This window comes from Peromyscus eremicus, chromosome 10 (genome assembly GCF_949786415.1).
Source record: "Peromyscus eremicus chromosome 10, PerEre_H2_v1, whole genome shotgun sequence".
In the NCBI taxonomy this organism is placed as follows: Eukaryota; Metazoa; Chordata; class Mammalia; order Rodentia; family Cricetidae; genus Peromyscus; species Peromyscus eremicus.
In genome coordinates, this window is record NC_081426.1 from 28,442,458 (window position 1) to 28,468,600 (window position 26,143).

General features: G+C 49.4%; 1 protein-coding gene and 1 pseudogene across 1 annotated transcript in view; one reads left to right on the top strand and one right to left on the bottom strand.

Annotated features, from left to right (window-relative positions):
• Window positions 1–1,301: 1,301 nt before the first annotated feature.
• The window catches only part of Zfyve28 (zinc finger FYVE-type containing 28), a 52,399-nt gene continuing 27,557 nt past the window's right edge, over window positions 1,302–26,143 (bottom strand). Inside the window, exons 8-12 of the mRNA XM_059275708.1 lie at window positions 6,533–6,684; window positions 5,677–5,793; window positions 3,912–4,016; window positions 2,963–3,066; window positions 1,302–2,538 (exon numbers count right to left, since the gene is read on the bottom strand). Of these exons, the coding sequence (XP_059131691.1) occupies window positions 2,407–2,538; window positions 2,963–3,066; window positions 3,912–4,016; window positions 5,677–5,793; window positions 6,533–6,684 (610 nt within the window). The 3' untranslated portion in view covers window positions 1,302–2,406. The remainder of the gene's footprint in view (window positions 2,539–2,962; window positions 3,067–3,911; window positions 4,017–5,676; window positions 5,794–6,532; window positions 6,685–26,143) is intronic.
• Window positions 10,830–23,186, top strand: LOC131920800 (importin subunit alpha-1-like; annotated as a pseudogene).

Here is a 26,143-nt window from a genome sequence, read left to right on the forward strand (position 1 = left end):
AGAAGGGTGGAGTGACCAGATATCCTAAATTTATCATGGGAGGGCTGAAATTCCTTCATCATGGGTGAATGGGACAGTCTATTATCCTCATTGAAGGGTACCTGTGGTCCCAGGCCTTAAAGAGGGCAGTTCATGGAGCAACTCCCTTTACCCAACTTATAAAGGTAGGTCAAGGCTACCTCATAAGGCCTCTCATGAGCAGATCACATGGGGAAGCAAGCTCACTTATGTGTGTGTGGCGCGCGCACGCACGCACGCACGCACGCACACACACAGATTGAGAGAGAGAGAGAGAGAGAGAGAGAGAGAGAGAGAGAGAGAGAGAGAGAGAGAGAGAGAGATTCAGGCCCCTCTAGAGGGCAGATGCTCTGTTCTGACCTTTCTTCCCTCTGACATAGTAGACACCATGTTTCAGGGTTTGAAAACAAATGCCTGTGATGTGCATTTATTTATACTGTAGTGTGCACAAAGGAACACACTACAGTATAGCTTCATGTGGGCTTCTGCAGGTGTGGCTTCCTGGTTAGTAGCAGCAGAGAGCCTTCTTCAACAGCTTGAATGCCACTGTGGTTCAGCTGTCCAGCCAGTGACCCAGACACTGGGACGCAGGTGAGTGACAAGGGCCATTTCTCTGCATTCTCTCCAGGTGGGCAGAAAGGTAGGGTCCAACCCTGGGAAGTATGAGTCACCAGCCTATCTGAGCTCTCCTTTCTTACGCTCCCTAGGCTCTGCTCCACTCAGAGGGAACCTCACTTTAAAACACATTCTCACCAGAAAGCAGGTGTGAGAGCCACTGCTGCCTCTCACAGTCCCGCTTCCCCACTGATTGTCACCCAGGCACCCATCTTCCAGACACTGGGCACTTAAAAAGACCCAAGGACTCAGGCCCCAACAGCAGACAAAGGCCCTGTCACCATGGCAATCCCAGCCTGGACCCGCTTCTTGCATTCTTCCCAGAATAGCCAATGAGGCAGTCCCCAGACTGCTGGTTAGTACAGCTCTAAAACTAACACCATCAAGGTGGAGTGGCCAAAGGCATGTGCCCTGCCCCTTCCCCTAGCACAGGCCAGAGGCCTTAGCTGCAGGATGTGCAATACCTGGGGAGCCAGGCACCCTTCCAAGATGCAGGGGAAGGGTGGCCAGCCCCTCCGGAATGATGACAGGAGGACAGGTTCTGACATCCAACTGTCCCCAAGGCACAGATGCCCCAGTCTTCCAGAAGAAAATCCACATCAGCACCAACACCATCACCTACCCAACAGAGACAAGGACTCGGTGTTCATAGAAGACGCCAGAGCGTGTGCAATCCTTAAATAGATTTATGGAAATGGTTTCGAATTACAGCATTTAGAAAATAAAAATAATCTCAATACATAATATTCCCTCTGTTATATACTCTCCCCCCAACCCCCGCACAGAAGCCATTTTTGTGCATGTGTATTCCACTGCTGAACTGCGATTGGATTTCATCCTATAAAAGAAGCAGTAGGTGTGTCATCTCTCTAAAAATAAAGCTGTAATCATCATTGCAACGTGAAGCCTGAGATTGAAGCCTGAGGAGGTGTCTGTGCGTCTCAGCCTGTCCAGGCCGCGCTGAGGTCTGAGGAAGTGGGTCAGTCCCGGTGGGTGCAGAGGAAGAAGGAAATGTTAGCCAAGTGGCGGCTGCCTGATGAGTCCAGTCCCAAACACCTGAGAGCACAGCCTAGGTACCGGCGGACGGTCAGCCCCTGCTCCGCCAGCAAGTGGCAATGGTATAGATGCCAAGAGCATGCCTGCTGCCCCAGGAGACCACTGTGTCTGCTTCCTACATTCTCCCTTCAAAATAGAAACGAGATGTATGTTGTTGAGCAGGGTCCTGAGGCAGGTGGTGAGCACTAGGGAATGAGGTGGGTGTAAACAGCAGGGAGTCCTGCTATGATGTTGGGGCCTAGAGCCTCCTGGCTTCTGCTTCCAGATTCTCAGCTACAGAAGAGAACATACAGAACTGGCCCTCTCCTGCCCAATATGCACAGCTGGAGCAAAGCGCCATTAGATGGGCAAGAGAAGAGAGTCCAACCCTGCCTGGTTAGGTACCCTGACCTGGAAGCAGCAACGGGGCATCCCTGGGTCCCTCCTCTGAATAAAGCTGGCCTCTCATTGGCCCCATGCCAGGACTGGTGTCTCCATAGGTGGAGAGGCCAGGGGGAGTAGACAGAGGCTCTGGACATTCTGGAAACCCAGGCAGGTCTGCAGCAGCAGCAGCAGCTTGATGAGATGCGATGAGGCCCTCCCGCAGCACAGCCTGGACAGGGCACACGGCAGGCACAGCACCTCCTTCCTGGAGGCCCTGGCTAGGACCCAAGGCAGGCATAGTGCCCCTGGCCCTGAGTCTCCAGTACGCTCAGCTGGGACGTGCCAGGCACAGCATCACATGCCTGTCTTGTCACTGTAGAAAGGTGTGACATGGAACATGTAGCAGTGTGTGCACACACGGACTGGCTTCACCTGCCCGTAGCGCGGGAGCGGTGCTGAGTGTGATGAGCAGCGGGAACAGAAGATCTGGAAGCCAAGGGATAGAAGGCAGTGAACAGACAGGGCCTTTGTCAGCCCTCCCCCCCAAACCATGATGGTGGGAGTCAGCCTGACCCAGACCCTGCACATTATGGAGCTGGAGCTTTCTGGAAACTGGGCAGGGCTGGCCCAGTAGGTCAGGCTTCTTGAAAATAACTAGACCCTTCACCATAACCACTGCAGATTCCTTCTCAACCCCCATTCCCACCCCTTCCTTGTTCTCACCTCGGAGGGGCCAGGATTGAGCCTGGATACTACCTAGGAATGGCCTAGTATGTGGAACAGCACCTAGAACCTGGACAGGCACCTGCACAAGGACTATGGAAACCTGACTTCTAAACCCTGATGCTGTGCTTGGGGACAGTCCCCACACAACCCCAAAGATGCAGAGGGCTAGTGGGGCCCCACCCACCTTCCCACAGCTGCGGCAGTGGTGCTTCCTGCGGATGACGGTAAAGGGAGCTTTACAGGAGGTGCAGAAGCCACAGGCCTCATCTGGCACCCACTCAGGAGGGTCTGTCACAACAAGAGCAACAGGGCATCAGACATGGAGAGCGGTGGGCTGGGGGGAGGGAAAGGGTAGAGGCCTGGCTGGTGGAGAGACACCTCCTATCCCACTCCTCTGGTCCTGCTCTGGACTTGCCAGTCACTGCCTGTGACTAGTTACAATGTCAGTGGACAGAGTCACAACCCAGTTGCAGGCCCCAGGCCAGGCCATCTGGACTCAGGATGTACAGGACGATCATGCCCTAACTAAGACCTTCATCTCTGGTCATTCTGTTTAGCCATCTGGCTAGACACTAGACCAGACCTCCCTGACCCAGGCACCCCTTTAACATTATAGTAGCATACTTTTCCACAAGCCTTGGGACCCCTCCCATAGATGCACTGCAGTATTCCCAAACAGCCCAGGATTCCTCTCCCCTGACATCCAAGCTGCCTAGCTTCCAGCCCACTCTGGGCAGATTCCATGTGACCATATCAGTCTGCAGCACCTGTCCTTACCACAAGGAAGGCTTCTGCACCTTCCCAAAGCCACCATTAATGTCCCAGAGTGTCCTGAGGTTGCTATGTGAGACTCCTTCAGTGCTGGAAGATTGGGTATTGTAGCCACAGCCAATCCTTGCTTCTCATTCCTGAGCGTGTACCTACCAGGCTGAGCTGCTAAACAACAGGCCCACGGTTGCACAGCAGTAAAGGGACTGCATATACCTAGTACTAAGGAGGAGGTACAGAGTGGGAGGCCACCTCCCATGGGAAGCTGTATCCCCAAATGGCCTGATGTCTGGATAACACGTACAGAATAGCTCCTTGTGCTCAGCAGACAGCATGCCAGGTCCACACCAGAGCTTCCCACGTACCTTCAAAGTCCCCATCTCGAGTCTTGGCTGCCAGTTCTGAGGATGACACAGTCTCCTGGCATAATGCACAGTCCTCCAAGGCCGCGCTCCGTAGGGTCTGGGTTACTGGAAGAGAGAAGGAAGCCCCTGGGGTTGGTAGGCAATGGAGTAGATGCAATTGATTGTCCTTAGTGAGTACTTGGGTGTGTTGTTCTAATTTAGATGATCTTATAATAAAAAAAAACAAAACCCAGAGCGATATATTAGGGTGAAAGCTGAAAGATCAGAGAAGCAGAGCAGCCAGCCACCAGTTCTTACCTCTACGAAATCCTCAGCCTAAAGAGAGTGAGTCTCTGTTTCTTCATGCCTTATATCTTCATACCTTTCTCTGCCCAGACATCACTTCCTGGATTAAAGGCATGTGGGCTTCCCAGTACTGGGATTAAAGGTGTGTGCCACCACTGCCTGGCTCTGTTTCCAGTGTGTCCTTGAACTCACAGAGACCCAGACAGATCTCTGCCTCCTGAGTGATAGGATTAAGAGTGTGTGCCACCACTGTCTGGCCTCTATGTCTAATCTAGTGGCTGATTCTGTCCTCCGATCCCCAAGCAAGTTTATTAGGGTACACAATATATCACTACATGGGTGCCTCTAACTTTCCAGCTCCCACAAGCCCCCCAACCATCTCTCAGCACACAGAACAAGTCACTTTAGCAGGAAGGATGCCAACCCTGGCAAAGTTCTTCCTATAAAAGGGTCCATTCTTTGTATAGTGTGGTGAACTCCAGGGACACTCGGTGGCTTCTCTCCATGAACCCTGGGCCCTTACACTGACTGGTAAGATTTCCTGGCCTATGATCCCCAAGGCAGAAGTTTAAAGCCATGGCATCTGAGAACCCTGTCCAAAGTGTGGCCAAGGCGCCTTCCTTACCACCAACTTGACTCATGATTTCCAGAAGGCAGCCCTGCCTGGACTGCCACTCACAATTCGGCCAGGTGGCAGAGCTGGTTGATGCAGAAGTTCCTCCTCACCAACAAGGACATGCCCTGCTGGGCCAGACTTCTAGGACCAGCTTGGCTATCCCACATACCCAGATAGCTCATGGGCAGAAGCCCTTGTGCAGAGATGTAGCTCTCCCCAAACAGGTACCTCAGACTAGCACCAGGGGTGTCCAGCCCCATTTCCTACCAGGGACTCTACAGGGACAAAGGGCAAACTCCCTTCCTTGCCAAATATCTATTTACCTGTTGTGTGCATAAGGTATGCATGTACATGAAAGTGTATACATGTATGCACCTATGTGTGAATGTGAGATCACATATGTGTGCCTTCAATGAGCTGAATATGTATAACTATGAGGCAGTTGGGAGTGGATATTGCCACCCTCACATAGAGGGATGGGCCAGGGTCCCCTCTTTCACTCAGGCTGGGCTGGCCTCTGAACACTTTGACAGATGAGTGTAACTAATACTGTACCTCATCTAGTCACCTAGTCTAGTTTAAGATGGAAGGCAGGTCCCCAACCTCTGTCTGCAGTGAAAAGTTGGATGGCCTGCTGCAGCCTATGTAAGAGCCAGAGCCAGGGACCCACCTGCAAAGTGGCATGGGGAGCCACTTCTCCAGGCTACACACTCATCTCCCCAAGTCGACAGCCTGGCACATTTGGTCCGGCAGATGCTGGGGTGTGTGGCTGCCTTGGAGGTGTGATTTTCTGCATATTCCCTTCTTGGGGACAGTGGATACAGTGGTTGGCAAGAGCCTCGGAGCCTACAGCAGCACACTCACCCTTCTTTAGCTTCTCCTTGTCGTCTGTTTCTGGCTTGGTGGCCATGACCTCAAACAGTGTTTTGAGAATACTTCTCAGGTCGCTGGCATAGTTCGTCTGCAGCTGGTCAGCGACACCTGATAGAGAAGCCCCCGGGAGAAGAGACAGGAAGACAGAAGGCTGGGTTGAGCCAACCACATTGGGAGACCACACTGCCATGTACTAGACAGGACACAGCCAGAGCTCATGGATCAGCAAGTCCAACCCTTTAAGAGAGGATTCCCTTGATGTAAGTACAAACGCAGGAATCAGGAGAGAATAGGAAGGAATGAGTGCTTCCTGCCCAATCCCATCATTGCTGCTCTCATGGATATGGAACTTATCCAGGGTCACAGGCACCACAACTAAACTGTGGTGGTTGCTCGCCAAGAGATACCCACAGAGGCCCCTGTAACACTGTGCCTATGGTAGCACCGTTGACATCATAGAAACAAGGGAATCCAAGTATGTCTACACTCTCCCAGGACCCATACTACACTGCCCTGAGTAACTTTGACCACAGGGTCACAGAACAGGCTCTATATAGCCATGGGTCCCAGGGTAAATCCCACCCTGAGGTGGTGTCCAAGGCCTGGCTGTTTTGGTCACTTGAGCCCATCACTCCCAGCCACCCCAGAGGAAAGTACTACCCCACCTTCACTTACAGAGCTCCTTCTTCCCTGTAGGACAGTTCTAGTCCCACCCCCAGGGCTTGCTCTGCAGACCACACTGCCCTCCACTTTAGCCAGGGCAAGCTGGGTCAGCCCCACTGTTCTTTCTCTCCCGAGGTACATCCTGCCTGTCCCCACACTCATGTCCTACGTCCAGATCTCGCACCTGAAATGCAGACAAACAGACGGTGGATCAGGTCATGGCTGCCATGGAACCTGGACCGGATCTTCTCTCTGGTGGCCATGGGGGTGAGAGGCATGGCTGCAGGGGCCACCTCCAGCCTGGTGTTGTCTAAGGAGCAGGAGCGAGCTGTGGAGCTGATGCAGAGAAGAGAGGGCAGGGCAGGTGAGTAGGGGCCACAGCTAGGGACCTGTCTTAGTTGGGTTTCTATTAAGACCATGACCAAAAGCAACTTGGAGAAGCAAGAGTTTATTTAAGATGACAACTCTTAGGTCTCCCCATCACAGAGGGAAGTCAGGACAGGAACTCAAGGCTAGAACCTAGAGGCAAGAACTGAATCAGAGGGCATGGAAGAACGTTGTTTGCTCTCCATGGCTTGTTCAGCCTGCTTCCTTATATAATCCAGGACTACCTGTTCAGGGCTGGCACTACTCATAGTGTGCTAGGCCCTCCCACTTCAATTACTAATTAATAAAATACCCCACAGACTAGCCTACAGGCCAATCTTACAGATGCATTTTCTCAATTAAGATTTCGTCTTCCCAAATGTCTAGGTTTTTTGTGTCAAGTTGACAAAAAACAACCAGCACAGGGCCTCTGGAGTCAGAGGTCATAGGGTCAGGGCAAGTCTGTCCTCAAGCTCCCCTCCAAAGGAGCTGAATTGCCTGGATATGCTATTTCCTATCATTTAAATGCCAATCAGCGTGTCCACTTTTGAAAAATGACTTGACAGACTGATTCAGTATGGCCTTGCTCTAGCCTTTGGTAGATACTCCCCTGCACTAGCCCTTCCCAGTGGGCTGATGTGGCATTTACTTTAGCTTAAGCCACTCCATCTTTTTTTTTTTTTTTTTTTTTGGTTTTTCGAGACAGGGTTTCTCTGTGTAGCTTTGCGCCTTTCCTGGAACTCACTTGGTAGCCCAGGCTGGCCTTGAACTCACAGAGATCTGCCTGGCTCTGCCTCCCGAGTGCTGGGATTAAAGGCGTGCGCCACCACCGCCCGGCTTAAGCCACTCCATCTTGCATCCTCACTTAACATAATCTCCCAACCTCTTTCTATGGAAGATGCCATGTGTTGGAACAGAACATAGCCCCCTGAAATGTGTGCACACCTGACCCCTTGAATCTGTGACTGGGACCTTATTTGAGAAGGGTCTTTACAGATGCACTTAAGTAAAGGGTCTGGCATTGAGACTATCCTGGATCATTCAGTAGGTCCTAAATTCAAACACAAGTACCCTTGTAAGACACAAAAGTGGAGGCCCAGTACTCAAGGTGAAGAGGAGACCCCATGTCCAGAGTCTGAGATGGCAGGGATGCAGCCAAAAGCCAAGGGACACCTGGAGCTCCCTGGAGTTGGAAGAGGCAGGAGGGAGAACAGCCCTGCCAGATTTTAGACTTCTGGCCTGGAGACTGTAAGAGGACACGTTTTTGACAATTTAGGCCACTTATTGTGGCACTTTACTATAGCAGCCACAGGACATGCAAATATTTTCCCCCTCCTAACACCGGTTCCTCCCCTCCCCAGTGGCTAGTTTTATTAGATTTGTTCTTTAGGACTTCATTCTGGCTGTGCAGAGGGGATTCACAGCCAAATCTCTGAAAAGTTAGGACTCTAGCTGGCCAAACCCAAACCAATCAGAAGTTAGAGGAGGCTCAAAGCTAAAGAACTTGCCATGCCTGGTTTTGATCTTTACCATTAGTAAAGCTGAACTGCTAAGCACAAAGCAAGGGCTCCTAAGTGTACAGCAGAGTGGCAGAAGCCCCCAGAACAACAGTGGTTACAGAGCTGAGGAGGCTAACGAGTTTGGGAGAGCAGTCTGGGTGGAAATGATGGAGAACAAAGCAGCAGAGATCAGAAGAGACAGGGAAAGCAGAGAGGAGGCAAGAAAGGGCAGGCCATGAGCTGAGGCCAAAGAGAGAAAGGGGCTAGAAGATGGCTCAGTGGTTAGGAGCCATGGCTGCTCTTCCAGAGGACCAGAATTCGCATCCCAGAACCCACACGATACCTCACAATTGTCTGTAACTCCAGTTCCAAGGGATCTGACTCCCTCTTCTGGTCTCCACAGGCACCAGCATGCATGTAGTGCACAAACATACATGTAGACAAAACACTCACACACACTAAACAAACACACGAAAGGCAGAAGGTTGGTAAGAACCAGAGAACAGAAGTTGCGGGCCTTGGTTGCCAGGAGTTTCAGAAAAAGCTGCCAAACTGTGAGTGCCAGGAGTCTGTCATTCTAGGCTGTGATACTACTCACTGAAGCCCTGAGCGCGCCAGCACCAAGGACCATTCGGCAGTTCTAACACTAGCGGGCACAGCTGGCTACTGCTTCTCACTGCTGCTAAGAAGTGGGGCCACTGGTGGTTTAAGCCCACTGCACTAGGTCTCCACTTAGAGTGTCTAGGACCCCAAGCCTGCGGCATCTACAGCTACACCCTTGGAATAATGAGCCCTGCTTGGAGCTGTTGGCCTTTGGGTCTGCCACTCTAGTCCCTAGACCTCCGGCATTCCAGGGCTCAGGAGTGCCAGCACCGGGAGAGCTTCTTGTCTGTTGCAGATTCTCCCCAGGTAGAGTAAAAGAAGCCCAGTCAGTTGATTGACAGCGACTCATGACCTAGGCTGTCTCTCATGTCCTTTTGGTGGAAACTGATTTGTTGGTCTGTTTTCTATGCCAAAGTCTTGCCTCAAATGCTTGTGAGTACTTGACTCTTTGGTGTATTTTAGAGGAAAGCCAGCCCAACAGGAGTAGAAAGTGGTATTTTGTCTTGTTGGAGTGCAAACTACTGCAACCACTTTGGAAAAGTGTTTTGGTACCATCAAAATAAAATTGTATAATCCCCTCGATTCTACAGCTCAGTGGACCATTGCCAACAATGCCCTGAATCCTCTGTCTGTACGTCTGCTGACACAACTGAATCTTTTCGACAGCACTCCATGTTCCAGAAGAAAACTGGGAAGGAGCCCAAACCTCCATGATGGGATGCAGAGTCAACTGCAATCTGACCACCCACTGCCATGGCTACCAAGGCAGGGGTGGGTCAGCCCAACACAGCCCACTATAGGCACAATTTAACTTATATACTGTATCAGCCCCTGGACATGCAGTGGGAAACACACAGGGCTGTGCTCATGGAGACAACCTGGGTACAGACACATTTGGGAGCACAAAGGTGAGATGCCATGAACACTCAACCATGGTGGACTACACAGGAAGGAGGGGCTGAGCCTGGAAGAAGTCCTAGAGCCCCCTGGGTTCCTTCATTACTGGGTGGGACACTCACAGATGTTGTCATGCTCTAATACAGTGAATGTCTATTGGCACACGGAAGAGCCTGGAGAGCTGAGTCAGGGCTGGGCATGCTGAGCCACAGAAGCTGGCATCCTGCTGGGATCCTTAGGATAAGCTCCAGGCCCCCACATCTGGATGGCTCCATTTCATAGAGCTAAAGCACCTGACTTCCATCTAGGGATGTGGGCCTTATTGACTCTGTGCTGTTTTTTGAGGATGGGGAGGAGACTTCCTTTAAATATACCCTAGCTGCCGTTGATAGCCTCACCAGTTAAGACCAGACTGGACTCAAACTTACAGAGATACACCTGCCTCTGATTCCTGAATGCTGGTATTAAAGGCAGGTCCACACTTGGCTCAGGTGATTTTTCTTTTTCTTTTCTTTTCTTTCATTTTTTTTTTTTTTGAGACAGCAGGGCCTCATGTAGACTACACTGGCCCCAAACTAGCTATTGTAGTGAAGAAGGCCTTGAACTCTTGATCCTTCTGCCTCTACCTACCAAGTGCTGGGAATACAAGTGTGGGTCATTATACCTGCCTAATTTTATTGTTTTAGACAAGGTCTCACTATGTAACCCAGGTTGACCTCATGATCCTCCTGCCTTAGCCTCCTAAGTGCTAGGATTAAAGCCACATACCACCACGCCCAGCTCACTCAAAAGAACTGAAAATAGAGACTCAGGCATATGTTTGTACAGAGGTGTTCTGAGCATCATTATTCACATGCCCAGAGATGAAAACAAACCCAAGAGTCTATGAAGGAGGATGAGTGTATAAACTAGGCAGTGAAATATTATCCAGCCTTCAAAACGAAAGAGATTCTGCCACATACTCCAATGTAGATGAACCTTGAAACACACTAAGTGAAAGAAACCAGATACAAAAGACAAATCCGACAAGACTTCATTATATGAGGTCTCCAGAGTTGGTTAATCCAAAGAGACAGAAAAACCAAGTGGGTAGATGCCGAGGGCTGGCGCAGGTAAATGGAGACAGAATTCAGCTTAGAAGAGGAAGACGTGCTGGAGAGGGAAGGTAATGGTGGCTGACTGAGGCTGCAAGTGTGGCATTACAATACAGCTGAAGTTATAGCTGAAGTGACAAATTCGATGTATGTTTATCAAAATTTTATTACATGAAAGTAAAACAAAACAGAAACAGCCAGGGCAAAGGAGGAGGAGGAAAAGGCACTGAGGACAACAGGCATGGCATGAACCCACTGGAAATGCTATTAAGTAAAATGGCCTTCAGGATGGCTCAGCAGATAAAAGCACGCACTGCTAAGCCTGAGGACCTGAGGTTAGTCCTTGGGCCCCACACTGAGGAGGGAGAGAACTGACTCCTGCAAATCGTCCTCTGATTTCCACAAATACGGTATGGTATGCATGCCATGCCCCTGCCTTTCAACCACAAAATAATAATTACAACTAAAAAAAAAAAACCACTAGAGTATCATACAAACATAGATTAGAGATTTGGAAACATCAAGTATTTCTTTTCTGCTCAGAAGAATAAATGAAGTAGTCATGGTGGTACAATCCCAACTTGGGGGAGGAGGCAGGAGAAAGGTAAGTTTGGGGCTAGTCTGAACTATATAGTAAGACCCAGTCTCAAACAAACAAACAAGTAAATAAGTAAGTAAGTAAATAAATAGAAATCCTATTCCAAGAAGAGAAGGAAGTGGCAGCCAGCAGCAGATGGCACCCTTAGGCCTGCTCATGGTGATGGCACCAAGAGACTTAAAGAAGAGAGAGGTGGGTGAATGGGCCCAGGGCACTGTGGGAGCCAGACCAAACATGTTGCTGAAGATTTGTCCCTGAGATGAAAATAACAGGCAAGTATTGCCTGCCCAGAAGCTAGATATGAAGGACTTGCTGACCACACTAAGGCCCTGGGCCTGGTCAGTCCCACTAACCTGGACATCTCAGTCCCCAAGAGTAAAGCTCCAGAGAGCTGAAATGGCCACAGCATGTCTAGCTCTGCCTTCTTCAGAAGTCATGGGGTTAGGCAGTGTGCTGGACAGTTTTGTCAACTCAACACAAGTTAAAGTCATTTGAGAGAAAGAAACCTCAATTAAGAAAATATCTCCTTAAATTTGGGCTGTAGGCAAGCCTGTAGGTCATTTTCTTAATTAGTGATTGATGGGGGAGGACCCAGCTCATTGTAGATAGTGCTATCCCTGGGCTGGTAGTCCTGGGTTCTATAACAAAGCAGGCTGAGCTAGCCATGGGGAGCAAGCCAGTAAGCAGCACTCCTCCATGACCTCTGCATCAGCTCCTGCCTCCAGGTTCCTGCCCTGCTTGAGTTCCCGCCCTCAATGCTTTTGATGATGAACCATTATATGGAAATAAATCTTGTCCTTCCCAAGTTGCTTTTGGTCATGGTGTTTCATTACAGCAATGATGACCCTAAACTAAGACAGGCAAGGCAGGACACCCTTCTAGGAACAGGCTCTAGAAACATCTACCAAAGTCACATCTGCTATGCAGACAAGCAGTGAACAGCAGCAGGCGGCCAGCATGCTGACCATCAGGCACCTTACAGTCCTGCTTGGCTTCAGCAGGGAGGTGTGTGCACTGTCCTGGGCTGAATGGTGTTCATTCATATCTATGATGAAGTTCTAGCCTGCAGGACCTCAGAGAGGGCCCTACTTGCACACAGCATCCGGGTGGGTGTTATGAGCACAGATGAGGTCATACTAGAGCGGAGTAGGGACCTGATCCAACAGGACTGGTGTGCTCGTAAAAGGAGTAAATCTGGACAGACACACATGCAGGAACAGCAGCACAGTGGTGAAGGCATGGGTTGGGGGTGATATTTTCACAAGTCAAAGAACTCAGGGATGCCTGGCCACCACCAGGAGCAGGAGGGTAGCCTGGAAGAGTTTTCCTCACAGCCCCGGATAGAACCAGCTCCGAGACTCCCTGATCTTGACTTCCGACCTTCAAGACTGAAAGATGGCCATTTCCCTCCGCAGTATCTACTGCTGTTTGTCATACTTTGTTATAAAAGTCCCAAGACATTTATTCCTGGAGGAGTTTCCCATGTTTCAGGAATGTCCCATGACTCAGATGAGCCCAGTATCCAAGCTGTACCAGGCACAGGCTGTCCCCAAACACTGCAGCTCCTAGCAAGACTCCCACAGGTCCGGGGCAGAGAAGCTTTGCATACAAAAGTCAGAAGTTCTCTCCTCTATTCAAATCCCTCATCTCCTGTCCCTTCAACTGCTCTCCCCTTGCTCACTCCTCTCAGCCTTGCCCTGTGCTATCAGAGAAGCCAGGCATGATGCAGCTGGCCATAGGACTTTTCAATGTGCCCGAGCCCACCACGTTCTTTTCCTGCATACCTCTGGAGCTTCAAGTTCCTTCCGAATCTGTTTCAGTGTCTGTGTTAGTTAGGGTGTTTTTTTGTTTTTGGTTTGGTTTGGTTTGGTTTGGTTTTTCCCGAGACAGAGTTTCTCTGTGTAGCTTTGGTGCCTGTCCTGGATCTCACTCTGTAGACCAGGCTGGCCTCGAACTCACAGAGATCCGCCTGGTTCTGCCTCCCAAGGCCTGGGATTAAAGGCGTGCACCATCACCGCCCAGCTAGTTAGGGTTTTTACTGCTGTGGAGAGACACCATGACCACAGCAGCTCTTACAAAGAAAACATTTCATTGGAGCGGCTTGCTTACAGTTTCAGAGTTTAAGTCTGTTGTCATCACGACGGGGAACATGGTGGCATGCAGGCAAATGTGGGTTTGGCTATATCTTGACAAAGGCAGCAGGAAGTCGACTGCTGGTCACACTAAGGGAATCTTGGGCAAAAGAAACCTCAAAGCCCTCCCACACAGTGACACACTTCCTCCAACAGGGCCACACCTACTCCACAAGACCACACCTCCTGATAGTGCCACTCCTATTCGGGGCCATTTTCTTTCAAACCACCACATTGTCCTATGGGGGAACCATCCCTGGTCCAGCCACAGATAGACTCCAGGACATAAATCTCTTCCTGCCCCAACCCTGAAATGCCAGGAGCCCTAGGAACTGGAGGAGGCAGGAAGGCTCAGAACCTTCAGCTGGAGCGTACTGTGACAGACCTCTAGCCTCTAAAACTAGAGAGTAGACATCTGGATTGAGGTGTCCTCATTGCCTAGTGCTTTATTAAAGTAGCTCTTCCACTAATCTAGATGTGGAATCCGTGATCTCCTGAGACCATCTCACACCTGCTGGATGACCCTGATGAGTTACACTTGGTCCTGAGATCCCTTTACCCACAGCATGGCAGCAGAATATCCTGACAACCAGATAAAGAAGATTCAGTCAGTGAGATCCCAGTACAGCTGCCTCAGGGCACTAATACAGAATGGCTTGCAAGGAGGGGACATCCACGCAGTGAGCAGAAGCTGTCCACACAAAGGCATGTTTAAAGTGTTTGAAGCAGTCAAAGGAAACAGTCATACCTAACATATAATTATAGCTTAAGTCATTTAGGGGAGCTGGAGCTTGTAATCAATGTTTATACATCTAGAAAAGTGCTCGGCAAAGAGTGTTTACTGCTGCATTCATCCCACAAATTGAACACGGAACACAGCAAAGAGGTGGTCTCGATTCACGCTTCTGTGTGCAGGCTTTGAATGCCACAGCACCTGAAGACAGACCGCAGGGAAGCAAGGCAGGCAGAAAGCTGAGAAGTCTCTTTAAGAGAAACAGCACCCCCGTGGGGCTGGGCTTCTGGTGACATGCAACGTTCACTAAGGATGCTAGGGCCCAGTTGCCTCTCAGCATGACTAGGTAGGAAGGTGGAGCCTCACTTTTACCTAGGACGCTGGGGACTCCAACCATGTGAGGGTGGCTGAGGCTGAGGGGACACCCTTGCCTACCCTCTGTATTCCCACGTCACCTGCCTCTCTCCTCCTTGTCACTCAGAGGCTCTCTCTGAGGCAGGGAAAGGGTCAGACTTCTAGTCCACACTCTACAGTAATCAAAGGACCCTCTGAGAGATAGAAGAGTCACTGTGGGACAGCCAATAGTCCTGACTGTGAACAAGGCACAGCAGGTACTATGTGCAAAATGAGCTAGGCTCTATTCCCTCCAGGCAGCAGTGAGCTCGCTGCCCTTTGAGACTGGTCATTCAGCCTGATAGGAGCATTCTTTACATTTGCAGTCTTTCTACCAACTACTTACCAAGACCATACATTCAGGACTGGCCAAGTACAGAACGCCCCGCCCTGAGGCATGCCTGTCTGAAGACACCGAAGCAATTAGCCTGTGAATTGTGCTCACACCCATGCTGCCAATGCATTAGTGGGGCCCTAGGCGAGGCAGAGGACTCTCAGGAAATTAGACAGTATGAGCTGAAGGTTCCCAGGTATCACTATCTCTGCCAGGGCCTCAATTTACTTAATCTACAGAATGGGGAAGTGATGCCGCCTGTCCTTAAGAAAGGGTTACCTGAGCACAACCTGTGGAGGGGCAGGTCTAAGGTGATCAGTCCTCCTGCTGTGGGACCCTAGACCTGCAACATGGGACTGAGACAAAGCTCATCAGGCTAATGTGGAGGGGGCAGGGATTGAGGCCACCAGGACAGCTCTTGCTTGGGTTCACAGGCTGCCTCAATCTGCCATTGGTAAAGAGGGCAGCCCTCTGAAGATTTAGATAGGACAATAGAAGGAAGCTGCCCCAGCATGGAGTGACCAAGGGTCTGCTCATATTCTGTGGACACATCACCCTCATGACTGATCTAGAAACATCTCCAGATTTGACTATGGACGTCCAGAAGCCACACAGTGAGCAAGACTCCACAACTATACTCAGGGCTAACAGGCAGGCTCTAACAGCTACAGTAGGCCCCTGGCTATCCAGGGGGAGGACAGAAGGAGACACCAGGCAGGCCTGGAAAGTTCCATCCTCACAGAGGCCAGCGTGGATGACAACGTGATGGAATGACCTCTGTGAGCAGGCAAAGCCTGCATTCCATCGGCGCCACCTGAACCCACTGAGGGCCAGCAGGCTGACCTCAGGGATACATGTGCAGGGTCAGCTGGGGAGCAAATCCTACCCATGCTGGTATCCCCACAACCTCACCCAGGAGGGAGGAAGGGAAGCTTTGCATCTGCCAGACGTGCTGTGTTAGAGGTATGTGAGCCAGAGTCTGCAGTCCCTCCCCTATGGGACTGAGTACAATGGTACCTAATCTGAAGACTGCCTCTCAGTTGCCACAGCCATCCCTCCACAGATGCCACAACCACTCTGTTGGTCCTGTCTGCCCACCAGGTCCTGAGCCCATCTTCCTTGCCCCAGATTCATCTATATATCAGCCTACAATGCTGCTCACACCTTCAGGAGCCATCAGGGCTCAGGGACACAGTCAGGACCAGGATAGCACTCAGCCAGCTCTTAGGAAAGATTCACTGTTATGGTATGGGACCCTAACCTCCACATCATTACTTTGTATGTGTGTGCACTATGAAAGTAAGGAAATGCAGGTAGGCAAAAGTGCATTTACATATGTAATGTATGCCTACATGTACACAAATGTATGTGCATACAAGCACACATACAATACACTCAGACACAAACACACTATACATACATTGGGCAAATACAACAGGAAAGAATCTGGGGAAAGGATGGAGGAAGTGAAAAGACCAACAATGAGACTTCAAGTCCCAACAGTGCTAGGCTTGGGGACATCCTGAGAGCCCACTGCCTTCTATGCCATGGTGCTGCTAACTTCCACTTGGCTTTGGGCCAGTGCGTTTTCCTAAATAAAAATTCTAAGTCCCATCCAGATACACAGGAGATGTAGCACCATGCCACATGGAACTTGCTGGGAGACACTGTGGATGGCTCTAGTAGGTGGCCCAGCAGCTGGAATCAGTTAGGGCAGGCCACTGCAGCCATGGGCCAGCGGGGGTAACCATAGACATACCTGCTTGAAGGCAGCCATAGACTACCCCATGAGACCACACTGGCGAAGTGCCCCATTGGCTCAAGAAAGACAGTAATTGGAACTGTGCTGATGGCATGGTATAAGGTGTGTCTGATCTGCAGCCCAGAACTGTAAGTTTATTAAAACATTATGAGGCTTTTTGTTTGTTTTGATTTTTCAAAACAGGGTTTCTCTGTGTAGCTCTGGCTGGCCTGAAACTCACCCTGTAGACCAGGCTGGCCTTGAACTCAGAGATCTGCCTGCCTCTGCCTCCCGAGTGCTAGGATTAAAGGCATGCACTACCACCGCCTGTACGATAACATTTTTTTGGTTTTTTTTTTTTTTGGTTTTTTTTTTTTTTTTGAGACAGGGTTTCTCTGTGTAGCTTTGTGCCTTTCCTGGATCTCACTCTGTAGCCCAGGCTGGCCTCGAACTCACAGAGATCCGCCTGCCTCTGCCTCCCGAGTGCTGGGATTAAAGGCATGCGCCACCACTGACCGACACGTTATTTTTAAAATACAGGATCTTACTATGTAGGCCTGGCTAGCCTAGAACTCAACATGTAGACCAGGCTAGCCTCAAACTCAGAAATCTGCCTGCCTCTGCCTCTCAAATGGTGGGATTAAAGGTGTGCACCTCTACACTTGGCCCCAATACAGTTCTTGGGTGTGAACTTTGTAGATGACAGTGTCATGTTGCAATGTTAAGAGAATGGACATTGGAGGGATCAAGAGAGATGTCACAGCACAGGGGCAAGGGCTGTGGCCCAAGGAAGCAAACAATGACCAGAGGCAGAGCACAGAGGGATGGAGAAGCCGAGAACACACACACACACAGATGAGGAAAGGCAAGTGAGGAGTGGCCCTGGCCAGCAAGTCTCCACCTTAGAAACCAGCTGATTTCTTCTGGGGACCTGCTCGAAGAAGCAACTGCATAAGAATTAGGGTGTGGTCATGAGATACGGGAGCTGCTAAGTGACCAGGATAGAGAGAAAAGCTCGAGTCAGGGATGAGGGGCAGGCTGAAAGGACTGTTACAGGGGACCCTGCATGCCTCATAAAACCTCCCTATACTCAGGGAGCTGCAGATTGTCACTGTCTTTCCAGGGATTCCATTGACCTAGGAGGTCATGTGGCTAGTGCCAAGATGGGATTCATGGGAGAACCCAACCCCCACCCAGCCAGACTATGGTAGACCACCACTCTAGTCCTAATCTAGCCCTGTGGCGGCCCCCAAGACATCACTTGTGAACAGCTGGCTTGATGCCATCATTATGCCTCATCTCAAAAGTTCAAATCACTCAAAGTTCTCCTCCACTCAGTCATTCCTGTGGATGGGGCCTTTGTGATCATTGCAGATATGGGATCTCATACATAGCTGACTAGGAACGGTGGCTGCAGCGTCCAGAACAACATCCAGTGTCTGGCCCTGGGTGGTTCCTGTGGAAATAGCACTTGGTGTGCACAGCCTGGCAGAGAGGGCAAGAACTCCAAGATCTGTGGTCTCAGGTTCCACAGTCACCAGATCAAAGCTGGACTGCCAGCTCAAGTCTCCCTGCCAGCCCCACCCTAGCGCTGGTCCTCTGCTGAGCCCTTCCCCCAATAGGAGGCTCGTCTTCAGAAACTGCAGGAGGGCACAACATTGGGGCCAGGTGAGCTCTGTGCCCAGCGGTACTGCCTTTGCGGCTACTGTCCCCTGACTTGCTTCCCCTTCCCTCTGAAGTACAGTGTAGGACTGATTGAACCAGATGCTGCAGCTGTTTTCTGCAATAGAAGGGAAAGCATCTTCTCAAGCTACTGAGGTCAGAAGACAGTAGTGACACTTGGATGAGACCCTAGGGTGGGCTCAGGGCATCAGGTAGTCTGTCCCTGACATCTGTGAGCTGGGTGGGATTCTGTGCATGATCAGAGCCAGCTGGGGACACACTACTGTTTTACTGATGTGCTAGCCCACCTGTCCTCACAGGCTGGACACCAGAAGTGGGCAGAAGGCCATGGGACTTCGTATGACATGGCCTGGAAGTAACAAGTAGATCTCAACCTGCTACCTCTCTGTGGAGAAGAGGTGTTGGGGTGCTGCAGCTTCTGTCTACACAGCACAGGCTGCAGGCTTCTGGCTGTAGTTGCCAAAGCATCCAGAGCCCTGGTACTCCTGAGCCATAGTTCTCATCCCATCAAGAGCAGAAGGGTTCAGACCACAGCAAAGACAGACAGATGGATATCCATCTGAGGCAAGAGACAGGACAGGAAAGCAGAGCTTGAACTGAAAGCTTACACTTGAGGCACAAACCCCACCCTGCTGTTGACCACTGTCGCTTGAGAGTGGAACACAGCAGAATCCAGAGCTGTGACACAGAGCACAAAATCAGGATGGAAAACAGCAAAGATGCTGAGGAATGATCACGAGGAATAATCCTAAGAAAGGAGGGGTAAGAATAACCATTGTGGGTACCGGCGGTGACAAAGGATAGAAATGGTGAGTGCTACGGGGGGGGGGGGGGGGGGGACCAGGAGGGAGAGGAGAAGGCAAAAGAGTGTGGCAAGTCCTTGTGCTATGTTGCTTCTTCCTTCCAAGAAGCTAGCGGGCTGAGAAATGTCATTTGCTCACTTTGCAGATGACAAAACAAGCTTAGGTCATGAAGCCCATGCAAGGGCACCACCTCCCCACCCCTGAGCTTGCCCGTCCTGCTATGTTTAACATGAAGCCCATGCAAGGGCACCACCTCCCCACCCCTGAGCCTGCCCATCCTGCTATGTTTAACATGAAGCTCATGCAAGGGCACCACCTCCCCACCCCTGAGCCTGCCCATCCTGCTATGTTTGACACTTCTAGGGGGACAGGGAGGAATGAGGGCTCAATAACAGATCTATAGGATAATCTCCCCTATGTTAACTGTCAGCTACTTCAAGGCTGCAGGATAAAGAAGCAGTCAGAGCACATGGCCTGTGCCCAGGGTAGGCCTGGAAGTTCCTACTATTCCCCAACAAGGGTGTAACCACAGAGTGGAAAAACACAGAGCAGGCTGGACTTCTGCAGGAGGGACGTAAATGGTGACCATTCCCAAGAGTTCTTGAGCCAAAGCCAGGTATCAGTTAGGATGGCCGTCAGTCTAGCAGTTAACAAGCTGACACTTTCAAAGGCTGGATGAAGTCAGGTGTGGTGGCAGATGTCTATAGACCCAGCACTCTGGAGGCTGAAGCAAGACTGTGAAGTCAAGGCCAACCAGAGCTATATAACAAGACCCAGCTTCAAAAACAACCAAACAAGACAAAGGCCAAGCAGTCCAAATCCTTGGATGTGGTGCCAAGCCTCACCTCACTCTAGGCATCCCTGCTGCAGGGCTAATGGAGAGAAAGAAAAGCCACGGTGACCAGGAGACAAGGAGCAACACAGGACACAACATGTGCAGCAGACCAGAGCAAAGGGAAGCAGGAGAACAAATTCTCCAGAATTGTTATAAACGTAGGCACACAGAATAGAACTAAGACCTCTGTAAACTCAGAGGCATCAATACAGAGAACGAACAGTCAGTAAAAGATCAGAAAAAGGTGTTTGCTATGATACATCTGAAAGAAGGATGCTGTGGGGCAGTGAGGAAAACTAGAAACCTAGCTGTCCAATGAGGTTAAGGAAAAACCAAGGAAATTCTCAGGCACCAAAAAAGAGCACACAGCCAGCGGGAGGGCCAGGCTTTGCCTCCCAGGTTAGGAAGACATGGAGTGGGCATCTGTGTTGGTAAGGATGGGAACACCTTGGAGGATGTATGCTACGTACATTAAGTCAATGCTTCTCTGAAAAAACTTTGACCTTTGTGGTTCTGATTCTAGACACTGAGTTAAATTCTAAAGAAAAAAACCAAAGGAAACTGTACAAGGCTAACGGAACACAGAAACTGAAAATACAGAGTAACTAGACTATGTCCTGTGACACAATACCATTTCAATTAGAGTTGTGGGGTTTTTTGGTGGTTTTTTTTTTTTTTTTTTTTTTTTGGTTTTTCGAGACAAGAGTTTCTCTGTGTAGCTTTGCGCCTTTCTTGGAACTCACTCTGTAGCCCAGGCTCGCCTCGAACTCACAGAAATCCGCCTGCCTCTGCCTCTCGAGTGATGGGATTAAAGGCGCACGCCACCACTGCCCGGCGAATTGTGGGTTTTTTTTTTTTAATTTTTAATTTTGTGTGTACAGGTGTTTTTCCTGCATGTGTGTCTATGTACTACATATTTACCTGCTGATTCCAGGAGAGGGCATTAAAGCCCCCGGAACTAGAGTTACAGACAGCTATGAACTACCATGTGAACTTCACCAAGGACCTCTGGAAAAGCAGTCAGTACTCTTAATCACTAAGCCATCTATCCAGCCCCTAGAATTGTGTTTTAAAAGAACTTTATGAAGAAATGCTCACAACATCAAGTTTTTAGAAAAATAATCAAAAAAACTATTCATAAAATGTGGGAAATTTTTATTTACTTCTTTTAGTCTTTTTAATGTTTCTAAAAGTTTTACAATGAACAGGGACCATGCTTACAATCAGAGGGAATAAAAAAGCTGGATTAATGTTGTTTCTACGGCAAATGCTTCCGCAATGTTCACGGTGGGAGACGGGCTTGAATGGTCTTCATCCTCTGACAAGCAGCCAATGGAGTTGACACCAAAGAATGTTTTGAGTCAGGAAACTAAGGCTAGGCGGGAGAAACCCAGCTTTTTAAAAATGTCAACTTTTGGCACAAAGTCTGAGGGCTGAGGCTCGGTGGATATTTTGAGGGCCTCCAAACCTGCAGCCTGAGAGCCCCGTGTTGCCTTTTGTGGAAGCCTGAGCCCACTGTGCAGTTTTCTCCCTTACTCTTGCAACCACCAATGAGAACGCTAATTCACCAGCTGCCCGGCTTAACAGATTCAAGAACAAGGGAAAAGACAGTACTGAAATGCAGCATGGCCGAATAGACGTTAATGTGGAACTGAGAGAAGCGAAGAAAGATGACCAGATGCTGAAAAGGAGAAATGTCAGCTCATTTCCTGATGATGCTACTTCTTCACTGCAGGGAAACCGTAACAATCAGGGCACTGTAAACTGGTCTGTTGAGGACACTGTTGAAGGCATAAACAGCAACCATTTGGAAATCCAGCTCCAAACTACTGAAGCTGCTTGGAAATTGCTTTCTAGGGAGAAACAGCCTCCTATAGACAACATCATCTGGGCTGGTTTGAACTCAAAATTTGTGTTCTCCTTGGGCAAAATTGATCGTAGTCCCATTCAGTTTGAATCTGCTTGGGCGCTTACTAACATTGCTTCTGGAACATCTGAACAGACCAAGGCTGCAGTGGATGGAGGTGCTATCCCAGCATTCATTCTCTCTTGGCATCTCCCAGGCTCACATCAGTGAGCAAGCTGTATGGGTTCTTGGAAATACTGCAGGTGATGGTTTGGTTTTAGTGGTCAAATATGGTGCAGGTGACCCACTGTTGGCACTTCTTGCAATCCCTGACCTGTCTTCCTTGGCATGTGGTTACTTATGTAATCTTACCTGGACACTTTCAAACCTCTGTCCAAACAAGAATCCTGCACCTCCACTTAGATGCTGCTGAGCAGAATTTTCCTACTTTAGTTTGTCTCCTGTATCACAATGATCCAGAAGTATTAGCAGATCCCTGCCGGGCTATTTCCTACGTGATTGACATTTCCTGAATGACTGACAACCATTGAAATAGTTATGAAGTCAGGAGTTGTACACAACTTGTGAAGCTTCTAGGAACTACTGAATTGCCAACTGTGCCTCCTGCACTAAGAGCCATGGGGAATACTGTCACTGGAGCAGATGAACAGACTCAGATTGTGACAGATGCAGGAGGAGTTGCAATCTTTAGCAGCCTGCTAACAAACCCCAAAACTAATATTCAGAAGGAGGTCACATGAACAATGTCACACATCACAGCTGGACGCCAGGACCAGATACAGCAAGTTGTGAGTCATGGCTTAGTCCCATTTCTTGTTGGTGTACTCTCTAAGGCAGACTTTAAGACACAGAAGGAAGCTGTGTGGGCTGTAGCCAACTACACTCATGGTAGGACTGTTGAACAGATTGTGTATATTGACACATACTGTGTCATGATAGAACCTTTGATGAACCTCTTCGGTGCAAAAGATACCAAAATTATTCTCGTTATTCTTGATGTCATTCCTAATATCTTTCACACTGTTGAGGAACTAGGTGAGACAGAGACTCAGTATAATGATTGAAGAGTGTGGAGCCTGGGACAAAAATGAAGCACTACCGAGCCATGAAAATGAGTCTGTAGACGAGGCCTTGTTAAGCTTGATTGAGAAGCACTTCTCAGTGGCGGAAGAGGGGGAGCAAAATGTGGTGTCAGAAACTACCTCTGAAGGCTTTGCCTCCCAAGCTCAGGATGGGGCTCCTAGGACCTTTAACTTCTAATGTCCAGCTGAGGTACAAAGTTGTTAGCTATGTGCTGTGTCCCTCATAAATTTCTCTTACTGTTTCTCTACTAAGAACTCTTTTTAAATGTGGTTTGTTATAGTACCACTTTTTACAAAGAAACTGTACTTGAACAGTTGTGAACTGTACATACTATTTGAAACTGGCCCCTGAGTTTCTTATTTCTATGTGGAACTTCATATCCTGCAGTGTCCTGTAAATAAAGATTAGGTTCCATTCTTTAAAAAAAAAAAAGTCAACTTTTGTTGGGCAGTGGTGACACACGCTTTTAATTCCAGCAGAGGAAGGTGGATCTCTTGTGAGTTTGAGGCTAGCCTGGTCTACATAGAGAAACCCTGTCTCAAAAAGCCAATCAAACAAAATAAATATATAAATAATAAATAAAGTCAACTTTCCTCAAAAAAGGTTCATCTCTGACCACTGAACAGATAAGAAAGAAGCCAGCAGAAAGCAAAGAACTAAAGAACACAGGTTCCAGAACATTCATTCAGCAGGGTCAGTGCATGAAAATGTCCTGCCACCCTTGGGTGACAGCGCTGGTGGAATCAGCTAGGACCAGAAGACCACCTGGGAAGGGGCTTCTCCAGTAGGGTGCACTCTCTCAGCCTTAAGCCCATCTGCTTCCAGCACGTCCCCCAACAGGGGCAACTCTCCTTCCCTCTGGTGGCCATCTTCTAGCTGAATAGCCACACAGACCCCAGGGAAATGGGGGACTCCAGCCTTGAAGGCAGGTCTCTTGCAACAACTTCCTGCTTTCCTTCCTTTTATAGCACAGAGAGGTAAGGCTCACACATGGGACAGAAGCCTGTGAGCATAGGGCCTACCCACAGTTCCTTAGACTTTCCACGCCACATGCCACAGGAGGTACAGAGGCATCTGCCGGATGATGGGAGAATCCCATGATCAAGTTATAGCAGCAGTGAAACGGATCCTGCTGCTTGCGGAGAGTGAAGGTAACTGTCCCTTTCAGGGATACCAGGGAGAGGCAGACATTAGCATCTAGGTTTGTCTCCCAGATGCAGAATTAGAGGAGAATCATGACCCCTCTTGTGATGGATAATCTTGACTATCAACTTGACTGCATATGGAGTGCAACTGAAACCCAAGATGCTGTGAGGGATTTTCCTTGTCAAGTTATTTGAAGCAGGAAATCCCACACTAAACGTGGGCGTCACCTGGTTGCAGCCCACAGAGAAGGACAGGGAAGGAAATTTTGCTTTCTGCCAGCTTGTCCTCACTCTCACTGGTCATCTACCCTGTTGCCGAGGCACTCCCTCAACTATGTTAGAATTAGCTTCTTCAGGATTGCAACGTGGACTGAAGATCAGCGGTTCCCCAGGAACCCTCCAGGACTACAGTCCCAAACTGGGACTGCTGAGACATTCAGCCTATGGACTGAACAACTACCAGGTTCTCAGCCTTACCAGCACGAGACAGCCAATGCTGCAGTACTCAGACTGCATCCTCTAAGCCAATCTAATAAATCCATATATAGAGATACAGAAATAGATAGAGATATCTCCTCTCAGTTCTGTTCCTTTAGAGAACCCTGACTAATAGACCACCCCTGTGCGTGAGACCACATGTGTCGTGGGAAAGCTTTGTCACAATGTTGTCCAACTAGCCAGACCTCCTGATGTCTCACTCTGCATTTCAGCAAATGTTCTGCCTGTGCGTGGCCAGCCTCTTGCCTCTGTTTGAAAACACACTGCTGTATCATCTCCTTGAAGGTCTGAAGGACCTGACACATCCATCTGGTTCTTGGGTAGGTTCTGGCACCTGGCTTGACCTGAAAAATGTGCTCATGACACAGAACACATGACCGATGCTCCCATGCCAGTTCTGCCAGTGCTGGGACAGGAGTGACAGACAGGTAGCTGTAGGCTGACCTCTTCCAGTTTCCTAAAGCACAGTGCTGGGCCAACATATGGCTGTCTGAGGTCCTGGCCTCCTGCCAAATGCTTGCTCTTCAAACCCTTTGTATCTTCTAAACAGGCTTCCTGGAAGGTGGGAGGTCTTCTGAGCCACCAGGTGGATTTTCTCACCTTTTCATAGCTGAGTTTTGAGTGTGTGCTGAGCTGTGGGCTGAGCCTAAATGCAGAGGCATGTTGTGAAGGGCCCTTCCCAGGGTGAGAGAAGCTTCCAGATGGTAGATGTTTGCTGGCTGTTACCTGGACAAACAGGAAAAAGAGCAAGTCAAAATTTAAAAACACACACACCTCTCCTATCAAGGAATTTTTAGGGATTTTGTGTCAGCCTTGTAGAAAAATAATTCACTCACCAATAAACTGAGCCAGAGGCCTCAAAGTAGCTATTGGCAGCCTTTGGGAAGTTAATTCATTCCACTTGACACTGCAAAGCTGGGGCTGCCTCAGAGGAATGGCTTTATGGAACAGGAGAGCCCTCTGCAGCAGCTGTCCACAGCGGCACCATCTACAACAGCTGGAGGGTGGGTGTCGCTCTGTACACATCAGGGCCTGACTGAGTGCACACAGGCCCAACCTTGTCGTGGCTTGACTTTTCAGTAAAGGAAAGTGGGGGTGTCTCCAAAAAGAGTTCTGGGAAGGCCTTGGACAAGGGGTCAGGAAGCAAGGTGGAGAAGGGGGTTTGGAGGTCAGAACCATCTGCCTAACATCAGGAGTGTGCATACTGAAATCCACCTCTGGGTCATGAAACTTTAACATCCATTCCCTTTAGACACAAGAGAGAGTTAAGTCCCTCTAGACAGACTTCTTTACATCTGATTTGTTTAGATTTGTCTAAAAAGCATGTAATTATAAAAACTGAGCTAAATATAAGTGGTAGTTTCTATAAACCTAATGCAAAGTTAAACAATTTCAAGTAACTTTGGCTCTTGTCTGTTTGGTTTGGTTTTGAGACAAATTCTCACTCTGTCGCCCAAGCTGGCTTCAAATTTGCCATTCTCCTGCCCCAGC